General features: G+C 39.8%; 1 protein-coding gene across 1 annotated transcript in view; it reads left to right on the top strand.

The window, feature by feature from the left end:
- Positions 1–26,137, top strand: part of adcy2a (adenylate cyclase 2a) — an 88,032-nt gene that overhangs the window by 51,188 nt on the left and 10,707 nt on the right. The window contains exons 5-20 of the mRNA XM_050046484.1: positions 3,875–4,024; positions 8,987–9,135; positions 9,355–9,466; positions 9,627–9,754; positions 12,977–13,135; positions 13,816–13,948; positions 14,038–14,214; positions 14,310–14,353; positions 14,541–14,621; positions 15,161–15,230; positions 15,486–15,583; positions 15,815–15,899; positions 20,417–20,554; positions 21,678–21,797; positions 21,916–22,100; positions 25,920–26,004. Of these exons, the coding sequence (XP_049902441.1) occupies positions 3,875–4,024; positions 8,987–9,135; positions 9,355–9,466; positions 9,627–9,754; positions 12,977–13,135; positions 13,816–13,948; positions 14,038–14,214; positions 14,310–14,353; positions 14,541–14,621; positions 15,161–15,230; positions 15,486–15,583; positions 15,815–15,899; positions 20,417–20,554; positions 21,678–21,797; positions 21,916–22,100; positions 25,920–26,004 (1,914 nt within the window). The remainder of the gene's footprint in view (positions 1–3,874; positions 4,025–8,986; positions 9,136–9,354; positions 9,467–9,626; positions 9,755–12,976; positions 13,136–13,815; positions 13,949–14,037; positions 14,215–14,309; positions 14,354–14,540; positions 14,622–15,160; positions 15,231–15,485; positions 15,584–15,814; positions 15,900–20,416; positions 20,555–21,677; positions 21,798–21,915; positions 22,101–25,919; positions 26,005–26,137) is intronic.

The following is a 26,137-nucleotide window of genomic DNA, read 5'->3' as shown; positions in this document are numbered from 1 at the left end:
CTGTAAACACGGCTCCTTCTTCTTCTGTGGTTTAATGACTGCGGGCCGCTGCGGGCGAGCAGAATCACTTCCGCCTCGGGTGCCGTATTCTGGTTTGCTGACTTCCGCTGTGTGTCCGACCCGAGCGAGGCTACGCTAAATAGCCATATAGAGAAAGGCTTTTTTGTCGCTGTTGGGTTCAAATAAATATGCAGATCTTCAAGGGGGGGTGATGCGAACTAGGGGCAGTTTTATTAATGGTAAAAAGTTCCGCACAGCTGCTTTAAATATAAAGATGCTTTAAGGTTATATAAAGTGAGATTATAAAAATATTGCATCCAATATATGGGCTGCAGAAAAACCTTTTTATAAAGCAGCTCACAAAGGCCCCAGCCCATCCTCTTGTGCCTGCTTTCAGTCATTCAGTGTACTTGTCTGAAGCCTATGCCCTGAACACTATTTTGTAGCACGTTCAGACTGTTTTGTTAGACTTTCTATGGAAAATAAGCAGCCATGAACTAAGCCAGGCTTGTAAATGTAATGCCTTTAATTTTGACAAAATAACTTTCAGTGTTTGGAAATCTGCAGAGGTGATGATAAATTCAGTGGACAGCAAGAGAGACGCCTGTCCCAAATACAGTGAATAGATGTGAGCATAAACTCAGCCAACAGACCTCACAAGCACATGGCCCCTGCCCCTGATGTTTGCTTTTGTCAAATATAAAGCAGAGACAGGTACTTTCACAGTGTTTACATTCATCTGATATTTATTTAGAACAGCATGTGTATCTGAGCATAAAAAGCAGATCCTGTTTTCTTAGTCAATATTGTATACATATGTACTCAAGCGTTATTGGTTATTTTAATTGGTATTTCTGTTGTATATTGTTTTATAAATGTTATAAAACAGTCATTAAACTGTGGTGAAGAGTAATCATTATCTTGTTATTCAAGACAGAACAGGAGGAGGTGTCTTGAGTTAACTGGTGGCAAAAGGTTAATGTTTTAGCACTTTAGCATTTGGTGGACAAAGTTTGCAACCGTATATGAAAATCATCTATATGATCTGTGGGAGGTATTTATAAGTATAGCTTGACAACAGCCTGTGTGGTGTGTGTTTGTTTGCGTTGCACTTGCCTTTGCCTGGCTTGCAGCTCTAGAAAATGTAGACTAATAAATATTTTGTGTAAAAAGAAATATTCACTGATGGAAGTTTCCTGTTTTTAAAAGTTTGATATAAATCTTTTATACAATTACTGCTACCCTGGTTGTCTACTGGCAGTTCACTGTTGGGATTACATAAACCAAACAGTTTCCATTAACTATTGTGAGCTAAAAAATACATGACATGGGCAGTTTTATACTTTTGTCTTTTGCTCTGAGTGTTTTTTACTGATATAAACTGTTTTGTCTCGAGCAAAAGGTCACAGGCTTAATGTCCTGTAATGTAAATCTGTTGGTCACAATTACGTCAGAAAAAAGAGAGAAAGCAAATTGCCAGTGGTCAGTGTGACAAGAAGGTCACCATTATGTTGGAAAGAAAGACAAAGACTGCAAGTCAAAGGAAAACAGGTGGATGAGACAAGGCAGGGAAATGAGAGAGAATGGGACAGAGAATGACAGAAAATATTCTTTGCAAAGATGCAGTGGGAGATAACCATTAAATTGTCCATTTGCTTTAAATTGCAAAATATTGAGCTCAAGGTTATGAGGACTCCTGGGTGTTTATACATTCACCTGTCATCACTGGGCCATGTCCTATCATATTAACTCCTCTAATTGAACTTATTGTGTAGTACCGCCAAGAGGGATGCATGGAATGTGAATGACAGTAAAGCACAGTTTTAAAATGAAAGTAAAAAGAATAGACTGCACTTTTTACAGGTCACATTTTGCATACTGCGGATATAGTCAAGAGCTTTCATTGCAGTTAGCATTTATTTTTTTGTGACATATTTATCACATTGTATTCTCTGCTGTTATGGAGTGATATTGACGAAAAAAGGGGGGCAGTGTATGTAATGAGTTCCACACAATGAGGGGTAATACAATTGCTGTCATCTTTATGACCGTCCTTGGACATCAGCTCTTTCTATTTATCCATTTCTTATGGTAAACCACTAAATGCAGTTCAGCATGACTTTTTTATAATGATCTTGTACAGTATGTGCCCTGAATGCATCATTGATCTTCTTTGTACCTGTTGGACAAAGAGTCGGGCCTGACAATGTGAAAACAGGAGTATACAGCAGTGCTTTTGGCCCTGGGAGGCTGTAATGCTATGCACATAGTGGAAAACAACATTATTGAATGGATGAAAAATGGAGACATCCTTGCTAATATTCTAGATCCTGAAAACTAGTGGGGCAGAGGATGCTGAGTTTGGCCTGAGGGTGATGTTAAGTCGGCAAAATAAAAATGACTGATCTCTCTCTGAAGTTTTGATCTTATTGGGCTGAGCTTCACTTTGTCAGACTTTGCTTTCATCTGTCTGATACAGGGTGCACAAATGGGCAAGTAAGCAGGAGAAAGTATGTACAACACAGCCTTTTTTGTAATGTATTATGTGTAAAAATGCTAACATTGACAGGTTAGCTTGTTATTGACTGAGGAAGTACCAGATGTGGACATATTGTTGTCTTGTGATGGACAAGATTTATGGCTACCAGCAATTAGAAAACTACAAATGTACTATTGTTTCAACTTTGATATAAAGTTAAAAGACCACAGAGTTCACAGGGCTATTCAGTGGCCATCTTATTAATTAGTGTCAGACTTCAAACATTAGATCCAGATATTATTTACTAAACTGAGTGTAGATGTGTTAACAAAGGTGTAGAACACTGGCTTAAGATGGGGCCATTTGTATTTTCGTGTCGACTGCTGTAGTTTTCCTGCATGCTTGGCGGACAAAAGTTCCTGTTGGTTGTGAATCTGCAACCTTCCTGCTAGAGGCCTTTTAAATCCTACACACTAGACCTTTAATAAAATGATTTATTATAATAAATACATGTAAAGCATGACTAACAGAACCTTTGTCACTTCAGCCATGCTATGGTCCAATAGAGCCTGTAGCAGGCTGTGTTTTTTGTTGAAATTACACTAATTAGGAAACAGACAGGCCTCCTGTACGATGAACTTGAACTCAAGGGAAAGTCTATTTATATAGAGAAGAGGTGCGGACACATCATAATCTACTGAGTTTATTTTTGGTCCAGTTTTCATCCAATTTTTTCAGCAGGGTAGGGGGAAGGTTGATCAAGCCACACTAAAGCCAAGGCAGAGAACACACACTATTTTTGACACTGTTTTTAGGCAATAAATAAGAGAGTAGGGGTAGTACAGTCACACATCCAATTTCTTTTTCTTACCATTGTACTGTATTTCTATCTCTGAGGGGCTGTGGAAACTGTAGCCTTAAAATAACTGATTCACAGGAAAATGACTAAAGCTGTGTTGTTTATGAATGCCACATTGCCCTTAAATACATTGTGCGGTGCTGGATGTCGACATCACTGCAGGTTCTCAGTTGCCAGGGCCAAGTACCCTTGAGGAAAAGCTTCTGTCCTATTTCTGACTGAGAGGTTTTTCTTAAACCTTAGTTCCATGTCATAAAAACTCATTGCCTCCTCAGGATACAGCTGTTTCATGACCTGATTCTTGTCTTTAATCTCTGATCAGTGGAGATAAAATGGCTTTTGTGATTGTGCCTGTTCCATTTATGTAAAATAAAACATTAAGAGATAGTTATGTTGAATGTATCCCACACAGTTCTGTAACTGCTCCTTCAAATAAGTGCCACATCACTCGTCACTCATTAATGTTTCTCCTGTAGATTATTTTTTGTCTGATATTTACCTAATACCAGCTTTGTCTGTCCTCTGTTCCTGTACAGATTTTGGCCAATATTATCATTTTCATGTGTGGCAACATGGCGGGGGCGTACCACAAGCATCTGATGGAGTTGGCACTTAAACAGACTTATCAGGACACCTGCAACTGCATCAAGTCCCCAATTAAACTGGAGTTTGAGAAGAGACAACAGGTAAAGTTGTCAGAGTCTTAATGACTAGTGAGCCAGTGAAAGTCAGGCAGGCAGTGACTGAATACATGTTCTGCAGTAGTTTTGCTGCTGCTGCTGCTGCTGATGATGATGATGATGATGATGATGATGATGATGATGATGATGGTGATGGTGGTGGTGGTGGTGGTGATGGTGATGGTGGTGGTGGTGATTACAATAATGATGAAAATGATGGGGAAATGAAAATATTTACGAATGAGGGATAGATTATGTAAGATGAATGGGGAGAGTGTGGTAGTTATGGTAATGATGATTATGATTATAATGACGACGGCAGTGTCTGTGTAAGGCAACAAATGAGAGAGTAGATAAATTAAAACATTATGACTCACTCAGGACTTAGAGACCGATGTTTAATCCAGAGCAACGTGGCTGATGTTGATTCAAAAGGGGTTTTTGAGTTATTGTATTTTTTCCCATCCCATCAACAAGCATTTAGTATTTATCTTCTTGCTGTGTTGCAGAATTGTACTTAAAATTTGTGAGTCATATGATTCAGCTCTAAACATAGCTGTCAGTGCTTGACTCCTGTGGTTTAGGAAGGGAAGGAATCCACAGAGGTTTCGTGTCAGGAGTTGTGTTTTACAGAATGTGGTAACTGTTAATGACCTCAGTTAATGTGATGATTATGTTGAGTCCCAAGAGTCTACTGCATGTGCTACATCCTCTGTACTAAAAGCTCCTTGGCAGCCTATGGCTGCTGGCTGAAATCTTTGCAGCTGATTAACAAGATGTAAGAACATCTGCAGCAAATGAATCCCTTTACAATGAGACCATGGACATCCATCCATTTTTTTTAAAGATTTTTTTTGGGCCATTTTGCCTTTAATCGATAGGACAGTTAAGCTTAAAAGGGGGGGAGAGAGAGGGAGTGACATGCAGCAAAGGGCCACAGGCTGGAGTCGAACTCGGGCCGCTGCGGCAACAGCCTTGTATATGGGGCGCCTGCTCTACCACTAAGCCACCGACGCCCCGACATCCATCCATTGGTTGTTTTTTGTGTTTGTGCTTGTACTGTGCAACATTTTGGATGACGGTGACTGGGTAGTGATACAGCCTCAGGCAATCATATGTGATTAATCACATAATATACATACAACATTTTTAGATGACACTGTCTGACAATACGGGGGGGGTTCAACATTTGTTTAATGTGCTGTTGGTCACATACAATATCTTGAATACTGGTGATAAGATTTTCACAAAACCCCTTATAATGAGTGACCTCGCTGTTACATGACTATTTGCTTTTTTCTACTGAACACAATTGAGAAACACAAAGTTTTATTCCACTGAATCTGTCTTTCCAGATGATTGCTTTTATTCCTTCTTAAAATACATTTATTTGTGTATACTTTTGTCTTTTTTAAACCCCCTTGAAATTCTAAGAAATGTGTTTGAAATCTGTTTGTGTGCAGATGCTAGTGTCAATAATACTTTCTTCTCCCTGTGATAGCCAACCAGTAATATTGTATGTACGTCTGTGCCTTTCTCCACATGCTGTGTGTAAAGTTGGAACAGATTAGTATGGTGATTACAGGTGAATGCAGGCGGTGCTGCTGCCTGCCAGCAGCATGACTTCCTGTGAGAAACTAGCAAGGTGTTGATTAAAGTTTACTGCTGTGTGAGCCGGGGATGTAGGCACCTGTTCACTGCAGCTGCTGCAGTTGTAGCTTTTGGGTTCAAGCAGATGAAGGTGAATCCAGCTGCTGGTGTGAAAGTCCAGGCTTGGGTGGAGCTGGTTGTCCCTATGGTGAATCCAGCTTGTGTTGTCACAACTTCCAAGAATGAAGCTGAAAATGCCTTGGGTGGAGCGTTTGGCAGTAGCCCTGGAGTGCTACTGCTGCCTGCGACAGATGGTAGTAACTGTGCAGACGCGTTTCTCTGGGGTGCTCATAATATATGCTGTTTGCTGCATGCTTTTATCCAAAGTGGCCTGCAGTACAGTGAGTGCATACATTTTCGGTGTGAGTGGTCCAAGGGGGACTATGTGAATTCATCATAAACCTGAAGCCCTGGCAGCATTTGTTAGCAGCCACCATGGACCTCTCCTTTACATAGAACCGTCTGAGCCTCTGCGGGTTCAGATGCTGTGCAGGGAGATTATCAATGGTGCAGAAACTTAATCAGAATTGGAGGTGACATTGGCTTAAAGATCCAGTGTTTAGGATTTAGGGGCATTGGTATGTACTAGTGTTCATTACTTTGTTTTATTAGTTTATAATCAACTGGAAATAAGAATAGTTGTTTTCTTTACCTTAGAAAGAGCTGTTTACATCTACATATGGAGCAGGTCCTCTTCCACAGAGTAGGCCATGTTGTTCCACAGTAGCCCAGAATGGACAAATAATGGCTACAGATTTAAAAAATTCTAAACCATTTAATATTAAGAGGCGGACCAGACCAGTATACCGAATTTTGACACTTGACTCAGCAGATGCTCCTGAGTGGAACATATTGACATTGTGTCCCACCAATAAACGAGCATACAACTATTATAACACTGCATCACATAACATCAGAGCTCTCGCTCTACACTGACTCCATTAAATATGCACTTCAGTCACATCATGTAAACATTGATATCAGCTCTGCGCTCGAGATCAGACTGGAGACGTAATCACTAAAAAGCTGGTAGCCCACCTATTTGCTGTCCTTCTAAGTTTATAATTTTACTTTTTAAACAGAAAACTATCCTGTAATATTTCCTGGAGATGACATACAATATAGCCAACACATGCTGTTATTAGCATGTCCATTTACCTTACCAGAAACCTTAGACCCTTGGCAGTCTCACTCCAGCCAGCTGACAGTAGTGAAATAAGGAGGCATCATGTAGATAGTTCCCTAGTTCATCAATTCAAGTTATTAATCGACCATTCCTCGTTCATTGTGGTACTTTCGAAGCAAGTACCAAGTAGCATATGAACAGAAACAGGCAGTTCCTGCAGCCAGGACACCTCTTTCATTGGCTTCAAATCCAAAATGTTGTCAAATGGGTACAGTTAAAGTTTTCTTGAGAGACTCTGCCATGTCTCCTCTCTTCACCCCAAAGCACATGCACTTTCTAGTAAACAAACACTGCATGCACCACTCTGTCCCTCCCATGTCTTCTTCTGTCCTGCATCTCCTTCGCATTGCCGGAGACACCGTTGTCTCCGTTAGTACCTTTATAAACAAACATCATATTATGTTCATCACATTGAATGTTGCTGATTATTCATGCAACACAAGTTGGATTTAGCACCAAGATGCCCTCAGCACAGGTTGCTGATGTGGGCTACTTTTTAATTTGTCAGAATGTGTTATCAGTGTCACCAGATAAAGAGTTTCTAAAGTGTTTGGGGTCAAGAACAATAACTTAGGTTTTTCTGAATTTAACATTAGGAAATTGGAGCTCATCTAGGTTTTTATGTCTTTAAAGCATGTTTGAAGTTTAGTTAATTGATCCGTTTCTTCTGGCTTTATCGATAGTTATAATTGTGTGTCATCTGCATAATAATGGAAATTTACAGAGTGATTTCTAATGATGTTACCTAAGGGAAGCATATATAAAGTGAACAGAATTGGTCCGAGCAGAGAACCTCGTGGAACTCTAGAACAGACTTTAGTATGTAAAGATGATTCATCATGAACGTGAACGAACTGTAATCGATTGGATAAATAAGATTTAAACGAGCTTAGTGCAGAACCTTTAAGGCCAATTAAATGTTCCAGTCTCTGTAGCAGAATTTGATGGTCAATTGTGTCAAATGCGGCACTAAGATTTAATAAAACAAGTACAGAGACGAGTCCTTTGTCTGAGGCAATCAGAAGATCATTTGTAATTTTTACGAGGGCTGTCTCAGAGCTATGATGCACTTTAAATCCTGACTGAAATTCCTCAAATAAATTATTATCGCAGAGAAAGTCCCTGAGAAAGTAGTTGCAGACCAGCTGTGTGTCTGCAACTACTTTCTCAAGGATTTTTGAAAGGGATGACGCAGCAAAGGGCGGCAGCCTGGAATCAAACCTGGGCAGCTGCAAATGACTCAGCCTGCATTGGGTGCACATTCTACCTGTTGAGTTACACACTAGACCTTGCGAACTACAGTGACAGTTGGCTTTGAGAATACCTACAATAGTCTCAGAGAAAAGCAGAAAAAGATGTTTAAGGCACCACTAAATAAACATTGATCATCCTGGTCGCTGTCAGTAAAATGAGCACTCGCAAGTTCTGTTCTTTTTCATTCTTTTTTTTTTTTTAACATTGATCATTTAATTTGAGTTCCAAGTCAACCTGACACAACGAAGTGCCCAATTAACCTTCACTTAGCACCTGAAGCTTTTTTGGAGGCCTGTGACATAATGGTGACAGCTTTTTGTCTCCTCCTGACGTTGCTGCTTTAGAATTAAATTAGGACTGAATTCAATTGAATACCAATTTCCTGAAAATGTAAAGCCTTTTCAGTGGTAAGACAAGGTCCCTGGTGATCATACTTTGGTTGCATAAATAAATCCAAACTGTGGATGTGAAAGCTTATTTTGTTACTGAAGTCACAGCTTTGCTCTTCACATTTGCATTACTGCAAGTTACACTTAATTTTGGGTCATGCCACTGAGAAAACAGTGATTCTTTGGGGCGATGAAGCCGTAAATTCTTGTAAGGAAATACCCTGAAGGTAAAACTAATAAAAATGTTGGCATATTTTGCATGTGTCAGCATTATATTTTTACTACTCTGTTGTGTGATTATAAAACACAATACTTTATTACACAGAATTAAGTAGTTATTCATCAGAAATGACTTTTTTTCTATATGAAACATTATAATATGTTGCAGATGTTGTTTGTTTTCAAATTTAATAATATACACATTTTTCCTTGATTTTTCTGACGTTCCCAATACTGCCTTTTCTTCTCTCTTTGTGTTTCTGCCATTAGGAGCGTCTCCTGTTGTCTCTGCTGCCAGCTCACATTGCCCGTGTGATGAAAGCTGAGATCATCCAGAGACTGAAGGGCCCAAACTTTGGCCAAATTGAGAACACAAACAATTTTCACAACCTCTATGTCCAGAGGCACACTAATGTCAGGCATGTATTATTTATTTGGATTACCACTTATATGACCAAGCAGTGTTGTAGCCTACTGTTGCTGTAAGACACATATGTGACTCAGTGTGTGTTTATGTTCTAGAGCAGCCCGAATGTATATTCATGGTTTAAAAAAAATACAGGTTTCTCTGGAAAACCCCTAAAATAATTACATTATAGTGCATTGGTTAATATGTTTTGTTTTTTTTCCATCCCTAGTATACTGTATGCTGATATAGTGGGATTCACACGGCTGGCCAGTGACTGCTCACCTGGAGAGCTGGTGCACATGCTGAATGAGCTGTTTGGCAAATTCGATCAGATTGCCAAGGTAAACATTTCATTACTGGACTTTTAAATTAACACATTCTCACAAAGTGACCAAGTGATTTTCCCTCACAGGGTTATTATGTGATTGAATTAAAAAGCTGCCTGCACTCTCTGTCAATGAGACCTTTATTTGACCCTGTGTTCCACCTTTTTATATGCAGGAAAATGAATGTATGCGGATCAAAATCCTTGGAGACTGTTATTACTGTGTGTCCGGCCTGCCGGAGTCTCTGCCAAACCATGCTAAGAACTGTGTGAAAATGGGTCTGGACATGTGTGAGGCCATCAAGTAAGTTGTCAGTTACATAATGCTGCTGAAAATGACAGTCCAATTCATGAAATGCTTGCTTCCCTGTTACTGTTAACCATACAGACATCCCCCAGCTCTACTGTACTAATGTTGAGTACACCTTTTGCATCAGTGACGTTAAAATAAAAAATATCTGACCAGAAATTAAAAGGCTATTTATGATGAAGAAACATGCAGAGCAGTGGCTCATTCATCATAGTCCAACCATATGTGAACTAAATGCAGAGATTAAATGCCCCTTAGAGTAAAAAATAAATACCTCATGCTGATTCTAGTGTCTGTTAAAGGGAAATTTCGGTTTATTTCAACCTGTCTCCTATCGTCCTAAATTTGTTTCAAGTGACTAGTGACATAAAAATAATAGTTAGCATATTGCGAGAACAAGCAGCGATCTCATACCGTGCTTGAAATCTCGCGAGAACAAGCAGCAACAGCTGGAAGGCAGAACCGGATAGTAGCCTGAAAAGTTCATTCATTTTTTTTTTATGAAAGATTTATAGAATAATGGCTGACTTTTTGCCAGACTTCGACTTTGTGGAGGAGGAATTTGATTTTGCAGAGTTTGATGGCCGCCCTTATTTATTTGAGCCAGAATACACTGACGAAGAGCTTCGTGAAATTGAAGAACGGAGGAGGAGAGAGAGAGAGGCGCAACAGGTAGAGGACGAGAGAGGAGGAATGGCTGCTGCAAGGCTGCGTAGCTCTGGAGATTGGTGGTGTACCTGTGAATGCTGTGCCCCAGTGCCCACAGAAGAGGAATGCCTCTGTTGCAAGGAATGGGACCGGTTGCAGCCTTATTTTCAAGGTCTGGATGTGACCGAGGACGAGACACCTCCACCTGGAGTAGTATCCAGCTGGGCTTTATCTAGAGCTCGCGAGATATATTTCGGCCGCGCTTTGGAAAGCAGAGCTAAATGGTAAACAAACATGGCAGCACACCGGTAAGGTAAGACAACACGTTTACATGTCGTTTTCTATATGTTCTCTGACATTTATCCTAACGATATGAGGCGGTCTTTGTGGAAAAAAAGCTTGTTTAGTGGACTAACTTTACAGTTGAAGTGCGCCCTTTCACTTACGTTTTAACAGGTCTGACGTTACTATGCGCCCTGGCTGTATCTAGGCTAACGGCTAACATGCTAACTATTATTTTTATGTCACTAGTCACTTGAAACAAATTTAGGACGATAGGAGACAGGTTGAAATAAACCGTAATTTCCCTTTAACTTAGCTACACCCTGAAAACTCTCAAGTCTTAGTACACTTCTAGAACTTTTACTACTTTTGGCGACCAGCATTTCAAAGATTGTTAGGATTTATCTAATTTATCAGTGCTGGCCAAAGTTCTTGAAGCTCTTGTGAGTGAGTAACTTAAGGTGTTCTTACGTTCTAACACCATTTTATCGAAATATCAATCAGGCTTCAGGAAAAAGCATAGTACCATCACAGCTGCAATGAAGGTGGTAAATGACATTTTTGTTGCACTTGACAAAAAACAACATTGTGCATCTCTTTTTATTGATTGTCGAAAGCGTTTGACATGGTTGACCACGATATTTTAAAACTTAGACTCTTGCAATCAGGACTCTCGGAGCAAGCAGCTAATTGGTTCACCAACTATCTCAGTAATAGGACTCAGTGCATTAAATATGATGGTCTGTGTTCTGATATTGTTACTGTCCACAAGGGGGTGCCGCAGGGTTCTGTATTAGGTCCCCTCTTATTCATTATTTATATCAATGATTTGGGTATAAATGTGACAGATGCTCATTTGCATTTCTATGCTGATGACACAGTTATTTACTGCTGTGGATCAACTCTTGTTCAGGCCATTGAATCACTGCAGAAAGCCTTTGTTGCTGTTCAGCACTCATTACTTCAGCTGAAACTTGTTCTCAATGCAGACAAGACTAAGCTTATGCTGTTCTCTAATTCTAGGAAGAGGCCACAAATGATCCCCTCAGTGACCACTCTCGAGGGAAAGGAAATAGAGGTGGTTCACGAGTATAAATACCTGGGTGTCTTGATTGATGACTCCCTCACTTTCAAGCCGCATATAGAGAAACTTGTGAAGAAACTGAGGATAAAACTGGGTTTTTACTTTCGAAATAAGCTATGTTTTTCTTTAAATGCAAAAAAGCGACTTGTTGCTGCTACCTTTTTAGCAGTGTTGGATTATGGAGATCTTTTATATATGAATGCTTCTGCTAAATGTCTTCATATGGTTGACACTGTCTATCACTCTTCTCTGAGGTTCATCACTAATTATAAACCATTGACACACCACTGTGAGTTATACTCTCGGGTTGGATGGGCTGCTCTGGCCACCCGAAGGCTCAGTCATTGGTATACTTTTATATATAAGGCATTACTTGGTCTACTGCCTTCCTACATTTGTTCCTTGATTGCACAGAGAAGTGCTGGTCCTTACTCCTTTCGTTCTCAAGACTACTTGTGGCTTTCTGTTCCATATGCCCGTACTGAATTGGGTAAAAAGGCTTTTGTCTACTCTGCACCTTTAGCATGGAATATGTTGCAAAATGACTGGAAACTAACAGGGTTAATTTCTTTGAGCGCCTTTAAATCCAAACTGAGAATACTTGAGGCCGACTCCACTACATGTACTTGTTTTTCATAATCTGCTTGTAAATTCAATACTTTTTTCTTTTATTTGTTTGTGTTTTATCTGTGTAATTTGTAACTGTGTTTTGTACTTGCTGCTGCCTATCTTGGCCAGGTCTCCCTTGAAAAAGAGGTTGTTAATCTCAATGGGATCTTCCTGGTTAAATAAAGGTTAAATAAAAAAATAAAAAAATTGGATATGTATTTAAACACAGTACTTTTTGAACTACATGTAACAACCCATAATGATAATCAGTACTTGCTAACCATTAGCTCAGATGAAGAGACATTTTTTCTTGATTGCCAATTTAACTGCATCGAATGTGTAGTGGTAAGGGTGAGGTCCTATCTCAAATCAAGGCATCAGTCTGAGACAAAGGGGAGGGGGCTGCGACAGAATTAATGGAGAGATAAAGACCTCAAATAATGTTTAATCAAGAAGAGAGAAAAAAAAGAAATCAGCTTCATGGAGGTCACAGAGAGATGCATTTTCTCCCTTTTCCAACAAGGTATATGGTATGGGTGATGATTTTTTTTGTTACTTCACATTATTAAGACCAAGTTTTTGGTGCATTACAGGAAGGTGCGAGATGCTACAGGGGTTGACATCAACATGCGGGTTGGCGTGCATTCTGGGAATGTCCTGTGTGGTGTGATTGGACTTCAGAAATGGCAATATGATGTTTGGTCACATGATGTCACGCTGGCCAATCATATGGAAGCAGGAGGTGTGCCAGGGTGAGTTAACTTTAAAGTAAAACTAAAGCACGTGTTTTTTTGCAATTTACCACACTAAGGTCATATGGTCAAACTTGAATAATGTATTCAAAATGCAATAATGACAACGTATTTCACCAGTTATTTTGCAACAAAAAGAAGAGCCACTAGATGGTAGAAAGGTACTTTACGACAACAGCTTGAGTTTCCTCACCTACAAAAGCCATTCCTGCGTCATCTCACTTTACTAGCATAGCCTACAAAGTATGTTTTTTTTGTCAACGACACACTTGTTGTTTACATAGTTAATGACGTAGGCAAAGTGTTGCCACACCACTGACTTCATTGAAGCAGGAAGATTTTACAGTTGTGTTGTTTGTCTGTCATCTCTGATTCAGACAGTAGCCATGGTGTCTTGAAAAGTGCAGCTGCTGTCCGCTCTATGTTGTCTTTGAAGTGTTTCTTTTGTTCTTTAAATTTTAATGATCTAAAAATCAGAAGGTCATTTCAGTCGATTTTTGATTTAGAATAGATATCAGAACACCTCTAGTAACACTGCATAATATTGTGTCGCAGTATTCAGAAATCCTTATTGCTACATTTATGACACTTCATGTGCAGATGAATTAAGCAGAGGAATATTCAGATCCACTGTTAATATTCACTGAAAGCCATTCAATAATAGACCTGTTCATTGCCAGGCGAGTCCACATCACCTCAGTGACATTGGAGCATCTGAATGGTGCCTATAAGGTAGAAGATGGGGATGGGCAAGAAAGAGACCCCTACCTGAAGGAACATGGAGTTATCACTTTTCTGGTCATCAACCCAAAGGTACCGTAGCACATCCATCTCATTCAGTGAACTAATATTGGGCATTGATTAACATGCAGTAAAATGACACAATTTCCATGTTTGTTCAGGTGGAGCGTCGGAGCCCACAGCATCACTACCGTCCGAGACACACTCTAGATGGAGCAAAGATGAGAGCCTCCGTCAGGATGACCCGCTACCTGGAGTCTTGGGGAGCAGCCAAGCCCTTTGCTAACCTTCACCACAGAGACAGCATGACTAATGAGAATGGGAAGATCAACACTGCTGTGTGTAATTATTTGCTACGTGCATGTTGTGATCTAGGGGGTGGGGAAGGTAAGCTGTAGCTTGTAACCCATCTCCCTCCTCTTTCTGTGCTTAGGATGTTCCGATGGGCCAGTATCACTTCCAGAGGAGATCAGAAAGGCAAGCTGCTCATTTTATTCTGGCACAATTTTCTTTGGCAGGATTATCCTCATCCTTTAACAGTACAGAAACAGCCGACAAGATGTTTAATAAGACTAGACTTCTGCTCGAGGCTTTGATGTGTGTGTGACTAATATGTGAACTGAAAAGATATTCTGTCCCTTTTTATTCCTGTTGCCCATTAAAGAACAAAGTCTCAGAAGAAACGATTTGAGGAGGAACTTAACGAGAGGATGATCAGGACCTTTGATGGGATAACTTCGCAAAAGTAAGGGTTAAATGTTGATCATTTTAATATTATTGTGCAAAAAAGTAAAGTATAGACTTGATTACAGCGATGTCATGCTAACAACGACCATCACTTCCAGGAAGATGACTTTGAATTGTTGAGATATGTGAAATCGGCAAACTTGTTTATTTTTATTCCATATTCAGCCCAAACTGTAATGTTTTAACGAGTTAAACTGTGGTCCAATCTATTTGATGTGTCTCCTGTGCTTATTTTCTGTACTGTGTTGCTTTGATTGCGTCTTTGATAAACCAAATCTACCCACGTGGAACATAGCAGTAGCAATAGCATAGCAAAGTACTGCTTTGGATGGAGTCGCAACAAATGTATTTTAGCCACCTTAAAAAACCCACCTAAAAGAATAATGGTATGCACTGTATCTTAGTGTAGTAGAAATTGTATTGAATACCTGCCTCACCATATCTCTGTTCAACTTACTCACTGAAATATTAATATCAATACCTGTCTTCTCCTTTTTATCTGGTCTATAACTAATAACTGTGTCTACATACTTCCAGACAGTGGCTCAAGTCCGAAGACATTCAAAGAATATCGTTATTCTTTCACAACAAATCCTTAGAGAAGGAGGTAAGAGACAGTACTAGTGAATTGGCATCCTTCACCCCTCAGTGGATGTATCAGAGTAGTTGTTTCAAAGAGAATCAGCAGACATATCGTTGCTGCTTGTTCCTTTGCCTACACTTAGCTTACCCTGAAATCTTGTAAATTACAGGGAGACTTGTGCTGTCTGAGTGCACAGTTGAGAAGCATTTGAAGTAGCTTTTATATCAGTTTTAAAAGCTTCTTTTTGAAACTTGACCTTCTTTTTTTTTATCCTTTTAGTACAGAGCAACAACCTTGCCGGCCTTCAAATACTATGTCACCTGCGCCTGTTTGATCTTTTTCTGCATTTTCATTGTGCAGATTCTCGTCCTTCCAAAGTATGTGTGCTTTATTTCACAGTATTGTAGAAGTAAAATTAATATTGACACAATGTTTTATTCTGTGTTAGTGTGGAAAACATATATTTCTTCTTATGCAATGCACTTAACTACACTTATGTTTCTGTGCTTTGATAAATCATTTTGAGTTAAGGGCATTACTAATAGTATTTTGAACAATGACATTAAACTTTCAGTGAACTGAACTTGATGAAATATTGTGTTTTTTAGGACAACTGTCTTGGGGATATCCTTTGGAATGGCTTTTCTTATCCTTTCCTTGATCCTCTTCATATGTTTTATTGGACACTTCCTGGTGAGTAAATCCTTTTAATGCAAACATGATTGTTTTCATAGAGCCCTTTTTTTAGTGTTCTTTAAGTGTCCTTTTATATTAAAACCTGTATTTAACCAGTATATGCCTGCTCTCTAATGGTACACTTCTGTGCTTAATGTTTGTTCTAATGTCATACCAAAGGCACATGAGTGGTCTGATTGCCCCTCTGGTCATCTTAACGGCCCATTAAGTGCCCTTGTTGATGGCCTAAGTACCGCTCAGGTTAACACAAGTGCCACTGTGGTGTGACCATGAAGCAAATTAATCCTAACCCTGTACATCAAACAGGTGCTGTTCATTCCCCCTTGCCCTTTAGAGAGCCTGCGCACACTACTGCTTTGGTGCGTGCTTCAGGAAACAATTATTCTTTAATTTCTGGGCAACGTAGACATGCCTAGATCAATTAGTGAAATGTCATACTATCTTTGTAGTGGTCATTTGTTTCCCCACATAGCAAACGTACCAAAGTCTCAACTGGATCTTGTGATCCTGGGGTTTACAGCATTCTTAACGTGTTTGTATTTTAAGTCATTTAGAAAAGACTGAATTAATCTTTAGGTGGTTTATGATTATTTAATGAGGGTAGGTCACCCTGAAATAGTTCTAAACAATGTCCTTACACCTTTTGAAATAGAGGGCAGTCATGTCTATAGATGTTGCCATAGCAGTCGTATCGAGCCACTGGAGGATAGTCGAGGGCTTCCAACACTAACTCAGCCCTCCTCTGTCTAGTAAAAATAAATGAAAGACCAGAAACAGAAAAGAAATGAGGGAAAAAAAGAAATGACTATTAAAACATTAAAGGTACGGTAAAAGTCTGCAAGCTGCGGGCCTTTATAACCCATTCCACCCAATGTCTGATCTTAAGTTCTTTGCAGCTGAGAATCTGCTGCTTGGCTCTGAACTGTGCTGCCTGTGGATGTTGCCCAAGGCTCAAAAACAAAATGCGAGGCTTGATAACTATTGAGAAGTCCCCTGCTGTCTTTTGTCAGCTGTATATGGCATTGCTAGGTCTTTTCTTTAGTTGATGTCATGTCACTGTCTACTACTGTGAAATTTGCAGACGCACATCACATCTTCGTCTCGGGCTCCTGTGTAATAATCCAGAAACAGCCTGTAGTTCTGGATCCTTTGTGAATAGGAACATTAGACTCCATAATCAATATGCATGTTGTCCTTGGCACAGTGTTGCCACTGTGTGTCTTTCAGCTTCAAGAGCACATTCAGTTCCTTTGTCCCAGCCTCAAGTCATAAGAGATCAACAGCAAAAAGAATCCCTCATCTCAAGTATAGCATTTTCAGGCAAGCTTACTATCTATGTAACATGTGGAAGGTTTCAGCAAACATTTGAAATATTCAGTGTGACTCACATCTCTGAGTGTTTTCCATTAAAGTCATAAATAAAGACTAATGTAAAAATCAATTATGTGGTCCTGTTGGCTGTAATAACTGTTGGCTGAAGATGCTAAGATTTAAAATCCGGGGAGTCGGTGGCTTAGTGGATAGAGTAGGTGCCCCATGTAAAAGGTTGTTGCCGCAGCGGCCTGGGTTCGAGTCCAGCTTGTGGCCCTTTGCTGCATGTCGTCACCCCCCCCCCTCTCCCCCCTTCACACTTGCTGTCCTGTCCATTAAAGGCAAAATGCCCCAAAAAAAATCTTTAAAATCCAAATAATACATATTCCTCCCCTAATATAACTTTGGATAGCACAGGAAAATCAGACAGTGTGACCAGTCAGTTGAATTTTCATAGCTGCAGCAAAACAACCCCAGCTTGCTTCACTCTGCATGCACTTTTCCATTCCAGTTTTTCCATTCACAATCACAAAGTAAGTTATTGACCTACATATCATTTCTTATGGAAACCTTGTCATTGTTTCAGAGGGAACGATGCTGGGTACTAGCCTGAGTGTCAGACTGAAGCTCCCACAACCTTCAGTCTGACATCGCCTCCATTGAAGGCGATTTACAAGGGGGAGGGAATTTGATTTTTCCCTAACCAATCAGTAGAGATCAACGACTCACCCAGAATCTGACGTCATTAGTATCCATGGGTCAGGGGTGCCGAAAACAAGCGAGCATTGCCCGTTTAAAATGTCTCCGTCGTCGTGCACGCCCAGCTGCATCGCCGTTAAATCCAGTTTAGCAGCTTCCTTAATTTGGTCCTCCATTAACACGAGTAGTGGCGAAATACCTCGATAGCATCGTTAATGTGGTCTGTAGGATCTGTAGCGGTCGCCATTGTTGCAATCCTCACCAGTTTCCCACCGGCGCACAGCTTGACATCAGCGTGGCGCTGATTGGCTAATCGCTAGACCCTCCCCCACCCCCGGCGTTCATTGGTCCTTCCATCGTTTGGACGAGATAAATCGCAAATTCATTGCAGTATGCCAGACCAGAGATGCAAGCCTACTCAGTTGAGTGGGCGGGGTCTATGGTCTGTAACCAGGCTAGCTGGGTACCTTACAAAGGTCAAACATGCTTTTAGATGAACTGGCATATAGTGCTGGTTCTGTGACTGTGTAACTTACATTTTCTATTTGAATCAACATTAGCAGATTCTCTTACTTTGTCTTTTTTATTCTCATTCACATTTAATTCAAGATATTATTATTTGAACTGCTGGACCCCAAGTGAAAATTGTGTGTGAATGCCTTGTTTTCAAAACAAAATATGCCCCACTAGCTCAACATTTTCCTTTAATCCTGCTGGTGCATAATATAGTCTGTCGACCTTACCTCATGGTATTGTAATGTACATCCCTGAGCAATTCAAATGTCACATCCACTCAGCCCCAGCGATGCTCAGACATTGCTCTGAGATGACCAAGCAAATGATTTAGGCTTTCACTGTCATTGTCCCGCAATGAAACACATTCAGCTGAAGGCAGCGCTGCAAAGAGGACGAGTAATTGGCTCTAACAGTCCCAGCCAGCATTTGCCGAAGCATTGGAAGGTTTCATTTATGCATCGATGAAAACTCAGTAATGAACAGTACATAAACATATTTAAATCATGATGTGGCATGGATGATTCCAGTCACCTCTCTGTCAGCTCTGCTGAATTTGTGCTACATTTAGGCTCTTTTTGCTGTATTTTGCAAGTGCTGGTGGTGCTTTTTGTGGTTGGCTTTGGACATTGGTGGCGTGTGGCTGCAAGTCACTCATCAGGATGAGGAAATCAACTCACCAGTCTTTAAACTCTCCTACTGTAAACTTCTGCTAGCTAGCTTCCAGCTAGCCAGGTCGAGGTTTTCAATGGAAACATCAGTAAATGGAGAAGAATGGGCACCAGCTGAACTAGTGTCCTGCTAGTCATTGTACAGATAATGGAAATAAAGTGGACAACCTCCGTGCCGCATCAGTTACCAGCAGGATACTAGGAACTGTGATATCCTTTGATTAACCAAAAACTAAATCTTAGGACTCTGATGAGGGAAGGAGAGGAGCCGAGTGCTTTACAGTGAATAAGGACTGGTGTGACAGTGGAAATGAGAAATGTTGTCCTGGTCCTGCTGTGGATTTTCACTGCATCTGTTCAGAGGCGGTTGTAGTGTGCAGAGGAGTGACCATGCAGCTGTCTGGTTGAGGTCAGGATGTGTGGACAGTTAAATCATTGACAACCCGAAAGCATGGATTAGAAGAACTAGAAACATGGACAATTCTAAAGCAGCAGCCAACAATGTAAGAAGAAGTAAAAAAGGACTAAATCAAAGTGCACACGTTAAAGGAGCTGATGGGATCACATTTCTCAGGAGTTGATTGATTGATTGACTGATTGGTTGATTAAAATCATAATGGTATAAAGTGTGTTGCCTGTCACCTAGTATTGCTGGGTTAAAATGAAGAGCGCTATTGCACAGTGTCTTCCGTTCTGAAATAAAAACAAACTTTGCCCTGAGTTATAATGATTTGATGAAAGAAGCAGGAGGTGGAGAGCTAGTTAACATCCCCTGCAGCTTTGCCTTGGTTCTAATGAAAGTTAGAAAATTATCGTTGCAGTCAAACTGAATGGTTTGTTAGAAGCTGTATGTGCGGTTTCCTTTCATCATTTTATACATGATGGAATCACTTGTACTGGTCATTTTGCAGAGCTGTTATTGCATGTAGTTTGAAATATATTGCAACATGCACCATTAAGTTGATAGGACCCCTCTTTTCATAATTGTATGCCTCTTGAAGTTGTTCATAGGCACTGTTGAGCCAATTAGGATTTAATCAGTAATAGGTGCTTCAGTGTGTGAACTTGTTATGTATTGTTTAATTTATTTCACAGTAATTGTCCTTACTCATAAGAAATAATTAGTTTGTTATTGCACGTGTCTGCTCATATGTGCGTTATTTACTTATTTTAATTGGTCCACATGTGCTTGTGTTCCTTGTTGCTTCTTCTCTGTGTGTTTGAATCTGTCTGTGACCTTTCAGTATCTCAGTATCTATCTTGTACATCAGCTCATACGTTCTTGTATTTGTGGGCTGTTGTGTGTACGTGTCCCCGCAGCACTGCAGTAAAAGCACCTCCACTTCTTGGATGTGGCTGCTGAGGTCATCAGTCATTATTGCCAACAAGCCATGGCCCCGCATCACTCTCACCATGACAACCACAGCTCTAATACTCATAATGGCAGTCTTCAACATGGTAAGCTTTTATATGCAGGTACTGCAGAAGGGGAGGGGTAACACCAATTAGGCTTCACTAGGGATGAAGTAGTAACTGCAGCGTAATTAGAAGGTTATGGAATGCAACTTGTTCTCACACAAACAAATAAATTGGCCTCCTGTGATGTAAACATATAGGAACCAGGGATGTTTAGAGTTTGTGCAATATCATATTCATATTCTTTAAACAAACAAATTAAAACTGCTGTCTTACTGAGTGTACTTAATATAAAAACAACTCAAATCTTTATTTATTGAAACGGTAAAAAAATAATGTAGCACCACAGTAAATATGTCTCTGTCATCTTGGTTCGGGGCTGTGGATGCACAAGCATTTTAATTTAGTATTTATCTCTGTGCTTTCCATTTCTTTTGTTTTGTTTGCCTTAAACTAACAGGATATTTCACCACATAATCAGCTACAGAAAAATACTTTCTTTTTTGTTTTGCCATCAATAGGCTTTTTCAAATATACACATAATGGTTTCCCTGCATAATAGTGCCAGCAACATTTGCATGTAGTGATAAGGGAATATATTATATAGCAGTTTCATTGTTATTTCACTCTTCTCTATCAATTTTCAGATTTATCTGATTGAGTTTTAGTTTTGCAGACAAAAGAAAATAGAAAGGCTCAGATAAAGGTGAAATAGTAGCCTGAGGCTTGTGGGGAAGTTGCGTGATAAAGCATGGTGTCAGGACCCTGGTTTAGACCTTCACACAAATCGATTCCAGAGATTATAATCTTGTTTTGGCCTGACGTGGGTCAGTTGCTCAGGGCGGATGAACCATATTAACTTGGCTTTGCTCGATGGGGCAGCCAATCCTCACCTTATCCTGCAGGTTCACTTTAAAGGACATTATTGAATGGTTGTCACTATTGGCCTCTTATCTAACTCTATTTTCCTCCTGCAAGTATTATGTAGACTAGTTTGTCTTTTCACACACTGACGTGCAAGACGAGCAGACAGGGATAGTATCATTTGCATGTGAATTGTGTGTTTGTTTTTTTCAGTAGTGGATTTAAATGGAAGGATTTTTTAGCACTGACCAAAGATGTGACAAACCCTTAATTTCTGTTGCCCTTGTGTTCCCTTTTCTAGTTCTTTTTGGAAGACAATTTGTTGCCTCCTGCTCATGTTTACAATTCATCCAATGAAACCCTGTTTTACCCCAGTGGACAACTAATCACCTTCACAGGCAAAAACATTTTCTACCTTCCTGTAAGTGAAGATTATTATTATTATCATTATGATTCTCTATAAATTCATTATCATCTTTGATAACTTTAGTAAATCAACCAATCTGTCTGTCTTCTTGTCTCTTTTTCGGTCTGTCTAGTATTTAATTTACAGTTGCATACTGGGTCTCATCTCTTGCTCTGTGTTCCTGAGGATAAACTACGAGCTGAAGATGATTATCATGTTGACAGCCGTGGTGGTTTACAACATCATTATTCTGCAAACACATGCCTCTCTACTGGATGAATACAGCAGATTTCTGTACAAGACTGAGAGCCTGGACAGGTAGGTGCACATATAGTGTTCAAGAGAGCAACGAACAAAGGTATACAGAGTCAACGTGGGTGAAGAGAAAAAGTTTGGGTAGCCTGAGAAGAGAAATGAGGAAATGGAAAACTATATGAAGGGAGAGCAGAGAAAGAAGGTCTTACCTCAAGGCCTTCTTCCAGTTAGTCGAGTCAAGAATAGCTCCAAATGGAGGCTCCAAATGGAGGCTCCAAGGGGGCATCCTTTGTAGGTGCCAGCACCACTTAAACTGGCTTCTGTCAATGCCAATATTTTCTCCACAACCTAATTTTTTCTTTCAGCCACTTTCTACTCGAGGCACAAGCCCTGGAAACTAGAGAAAACATGCAGTGTACATCAGCAACCTACAAAGCGCCTGGTGCATCTTAAAAGGAGAGTCCTTTGAAGTAGGGTTTTCTGCATCCTTAGTTAGCGTATTACCCAGATGACAGTCAGCATGTCCCCAGTTTGGAGAAGCAGGCAAGACTACAGCCTCAAAGCTGAGCAATGTACTGCTGTGAGTGGGGACAGCAGCAAATAGTATTTTAGCCACCTAAAAAGAGGTCCCATCTATAAAAAATATGAAAAATATCAGTCAAGAGGAAAAACATATTTAGTATATTTTTGATGCTTTACTTTACCATCAGACAGCAATGTCCAACGGGGAACTGAAGCTGTTATGCCATTCTCTTCAAAGCCAAACTCCATTGGGGAAAAAAACCCAATAATTTAACGAGGCTAAACACAGGAGCTCCAAGTTACTGCTGCCTTGATCACTTAACGTGTTTGTGTTTTTGTGCAATTCTGGCATTTAAAGGGTTGGTTCAGATTCACCAAAGTCACACAGTAACACAAACAGACTAACTGATGGAAGCAGCAGTAGACCAGCAACTCCTGTGTTTAGCGAGCCTGTCAAGATAAATCAGTAAAAATATTCTTAATATGGTTGATTCTTTTTTGTGTTTCAGGTGGTCCCTTTTTTTTTAGGGGCTTAAAATACGTTTTGCTTCTGCACTCGTCCACAGCAGTACACTGCTTAGCTTTCATGATGGTACTCCTGTCTGCGTCTGGAATGTGAACAGATATGAAAGGAAATAAAGATAAGACTATTGACTTAACACCTCATCATATTACACATCACACTTCTGTTAACCTGTTGCTCTTGTTTTGCATTTATTTAGCGAGGAGACTCCCACTTATTTATTTGTTAATAGATATTTATTGAGGTGATACAATGTTATGCTATTAAGTGACACTGTGCCACAATTGACCCAACTATATACAGCTATGTACTGCATCACTAATAGTATTCTAGTAATTAGAGTGAAAATAATTAGTGTGCTTAAATCAAAAAACAAATATTTCATTGCAAGTCTGAACTCTCTCTGCAGTGAAGCCCAATCACATCGCATCAAGTCGGTGGTTTCCCTACAGATTTGGTGGCAAGGGAGAGTACTTGTTTTCTATAAGGTCAATGAAATGTCAATGTCATGTCAGAGTCTGTGCAGAATGGTGATAAAGTTTGTGTAGCTGAACTGAGTCAAAAAATGCAAGTCTACATTAGTTACTGTAAAAGTTATCAACCAGTATCCATAATATTCAGATTTTACTATAGTGTGGCTATTCCCAAGATGGTTTTAATTATGTCCAACAACAAAATCTACTGAGATGGCAGGTCTGTATCCTGTTATCAATGTAGTATCTTGCTTCAGTGGATGCCCCAAAAGGGCTTTCAAGGCAGTTTTCCATGTATACTGGTGTGAGACCAAATGTGCAGATTATTGGAAAACATGAACAGTATATCCTGTATGCCTTCATTTATTATCGTATGTGTGAATTATTCAGTGTGGTTTGCCTTATTTTCTAAGCTTTATTAAAAAAACGAGCCCATACTGTACCACTTAGTCCCAATTTCTCATTTCTATCAAACCGAAATTATGTGGGAGTTTTTCTCCGTATTCTTACAAAGCTGCACTCAGATTATCATTTAAAGTATTAACATGCACTCAGAGCATAGGGTGTGATGGTCACAGAGCTCACTGAAACGTACACTGCTGCTTCCTGCAAAACCACACCCATCACGGTGGTCAACAACTACTCACATCAACTTTTCTGTTAAATTCTCCTTATCTAACTTAGAAACATGCACACGTCTTCTCCTTTTTCTTCATTTTTTGAATGAATGACCAAAAGTTTGCAGACGAGATAGCTAATTAGCTGCTCAGCACATTTAACAGCATGACAGCGTAGCTGTAAATGCAGTGCACATTTGTTTACTTTGTCTCTAGTCCCCTGTAGTGTAACAGCAACACTCTGGTAGCCTGCCACCTGCTGTCAATCAAACACAGATGGCGTCACGCCCCTCCAGCCGGCTAAGACAAGAAGGAGCATTTCTGATATTTTCCCAAAGACCTTTTTTCTTCCTGTTAATGAAAACATAGATATAAATAATGCATTTAAAAGCAAGTTGGCACAATTTTTGATGGTCTCACTGGAAAATTAGATTTTCTGATTAATTCCTGGAAGCCCTCCTTGCAAATAAAAGTCTCTTAGATGTAATATCCAAAACAAAACTTTTTGGAGCCTGCAGTGTCAATCACTAATTCATTGTCAAGAGACAAATGTGGCAGTATTACATGGCATCAACAATTCAAATCTAAATTGTCTGATTTCCAGCAAAGGAAGTCTTTTGTCTCTTTGGTTTTTGACTTTCTTGTCCAAAGTGATTGAAATAGAATAATGTGTATCCCTCCTGCTACGGCAGTACATTTCACACAGCTTTGATCAGCAGTAATACAAAACAGGGAAGTGTTAAGTGTTGTCATGACAAATTCAAAAGCTTTGGTCTTTTCTATAGTTTTAAAACTCTGTATATGTCAAACAGTTTTCATCAGAAACCAAACTAATTAGTGCTTCCTGTTTGTGTGTTTTCCATCATTCATCCTCATGTGAGACTGTCTGTCCTCAGTCATTGCCATTCAGTCTGTGTAAAGAATTGATTAGATAATTAACTAGGCAAGTGCAGAACTTGCAGGCTGTTTTCTCAGTTGTCTGCTGAGCTCTGCCCTAGATAAGAGTAAGAGTCCATTAATATGCAAAATGTTCCTGCAGAAATTAGGATGCAACAGTCCTGTTTGAGTCTTATCACACATTCAGAGTTTGAATTCAGACTTCATTGCTTTGAAGAAAAATGTGTTTCAGTGTAGATTTAAATGATATAGGAGCATTTTTAGTCTTGTTTTTGGCATTGCCCCTTATACAGTATGTTTGGGGCTTTGAGTGTGAGTGTGTGTTGGCATACACAGTTACAATACATTGACGCACAAAAGCTGTAGCTTGGTCGGTTGGCTAATTCGACCCGAGACAGGTGTTCTAATGTTAGGGTTATGATAGTAGAAACAGGAGGTCTTGAGGTGTATTTATGGTGCTGAATCTTTGCAAAAGGTGAGCACTATCTCGTTGTTTATTGGCTCTGGAAAAACGTTCCTTGAGAATGCACCCTGGCAAGGAAGCTCACCCACTGGAATGCAAATAGTAATCAAGCTCTTGTCACAGCAAAGCAGAAGTGACAGTCTTAACCGAGTGACAGCTTGGAATGAAATGGTCTGCTAACCAATCATGTGACACATGTCACAGACTACTGATTGTAATCTGAATTTCTAATTAAATGTTACTCTCATCTCTGTCTTTTACTTTTTCACCCTCCACTTTTACTTTTGTCACTTTTCCCCCTTTATCTTATCTTTAACTCTTTCTTCTTGTCTTCTCTCTCTTTGTCTGTGCACAAACACATTCTTCGTTTTTTCTCTGCCCTTCAAGACCAGGAGTTCTCAAAGACCTGAAGACTATGGGCTCTATCTCCCTCTTTATATTCTTCATCACTCTGCTTGTGCTTGCCAGGCAGGTAAGTCCACACTATAATAGTTTCAATGATGTTATCATCTGTCTTCTGCACATTTTCACCTTCACAGCTCTGAAATAATTTAGTTTTCAGCTTTTTTCAGCTTTTTTACATCATCATCGCACTGCATTGCACT

The sequence above is a fragment of the Epinephelus moara genome, chromosome 6 (assembly GCF_006386435.1).
Source record: "Epinephelus moara isolate mb chromosome 6, YSFRI_EMoa_1.0, whole genome shotgun sequence".
Lineage (NCBI taxonomy): Eukaryota > Metazoa > Chordata > Actinopteri > Perciformes > Serranidae > Epinephelus > Epinephelus moara.
Note: the sequence above shows the minus strand (reverse complement) of the source record. Positions and strands in the feature narration are given on the sequence as shown.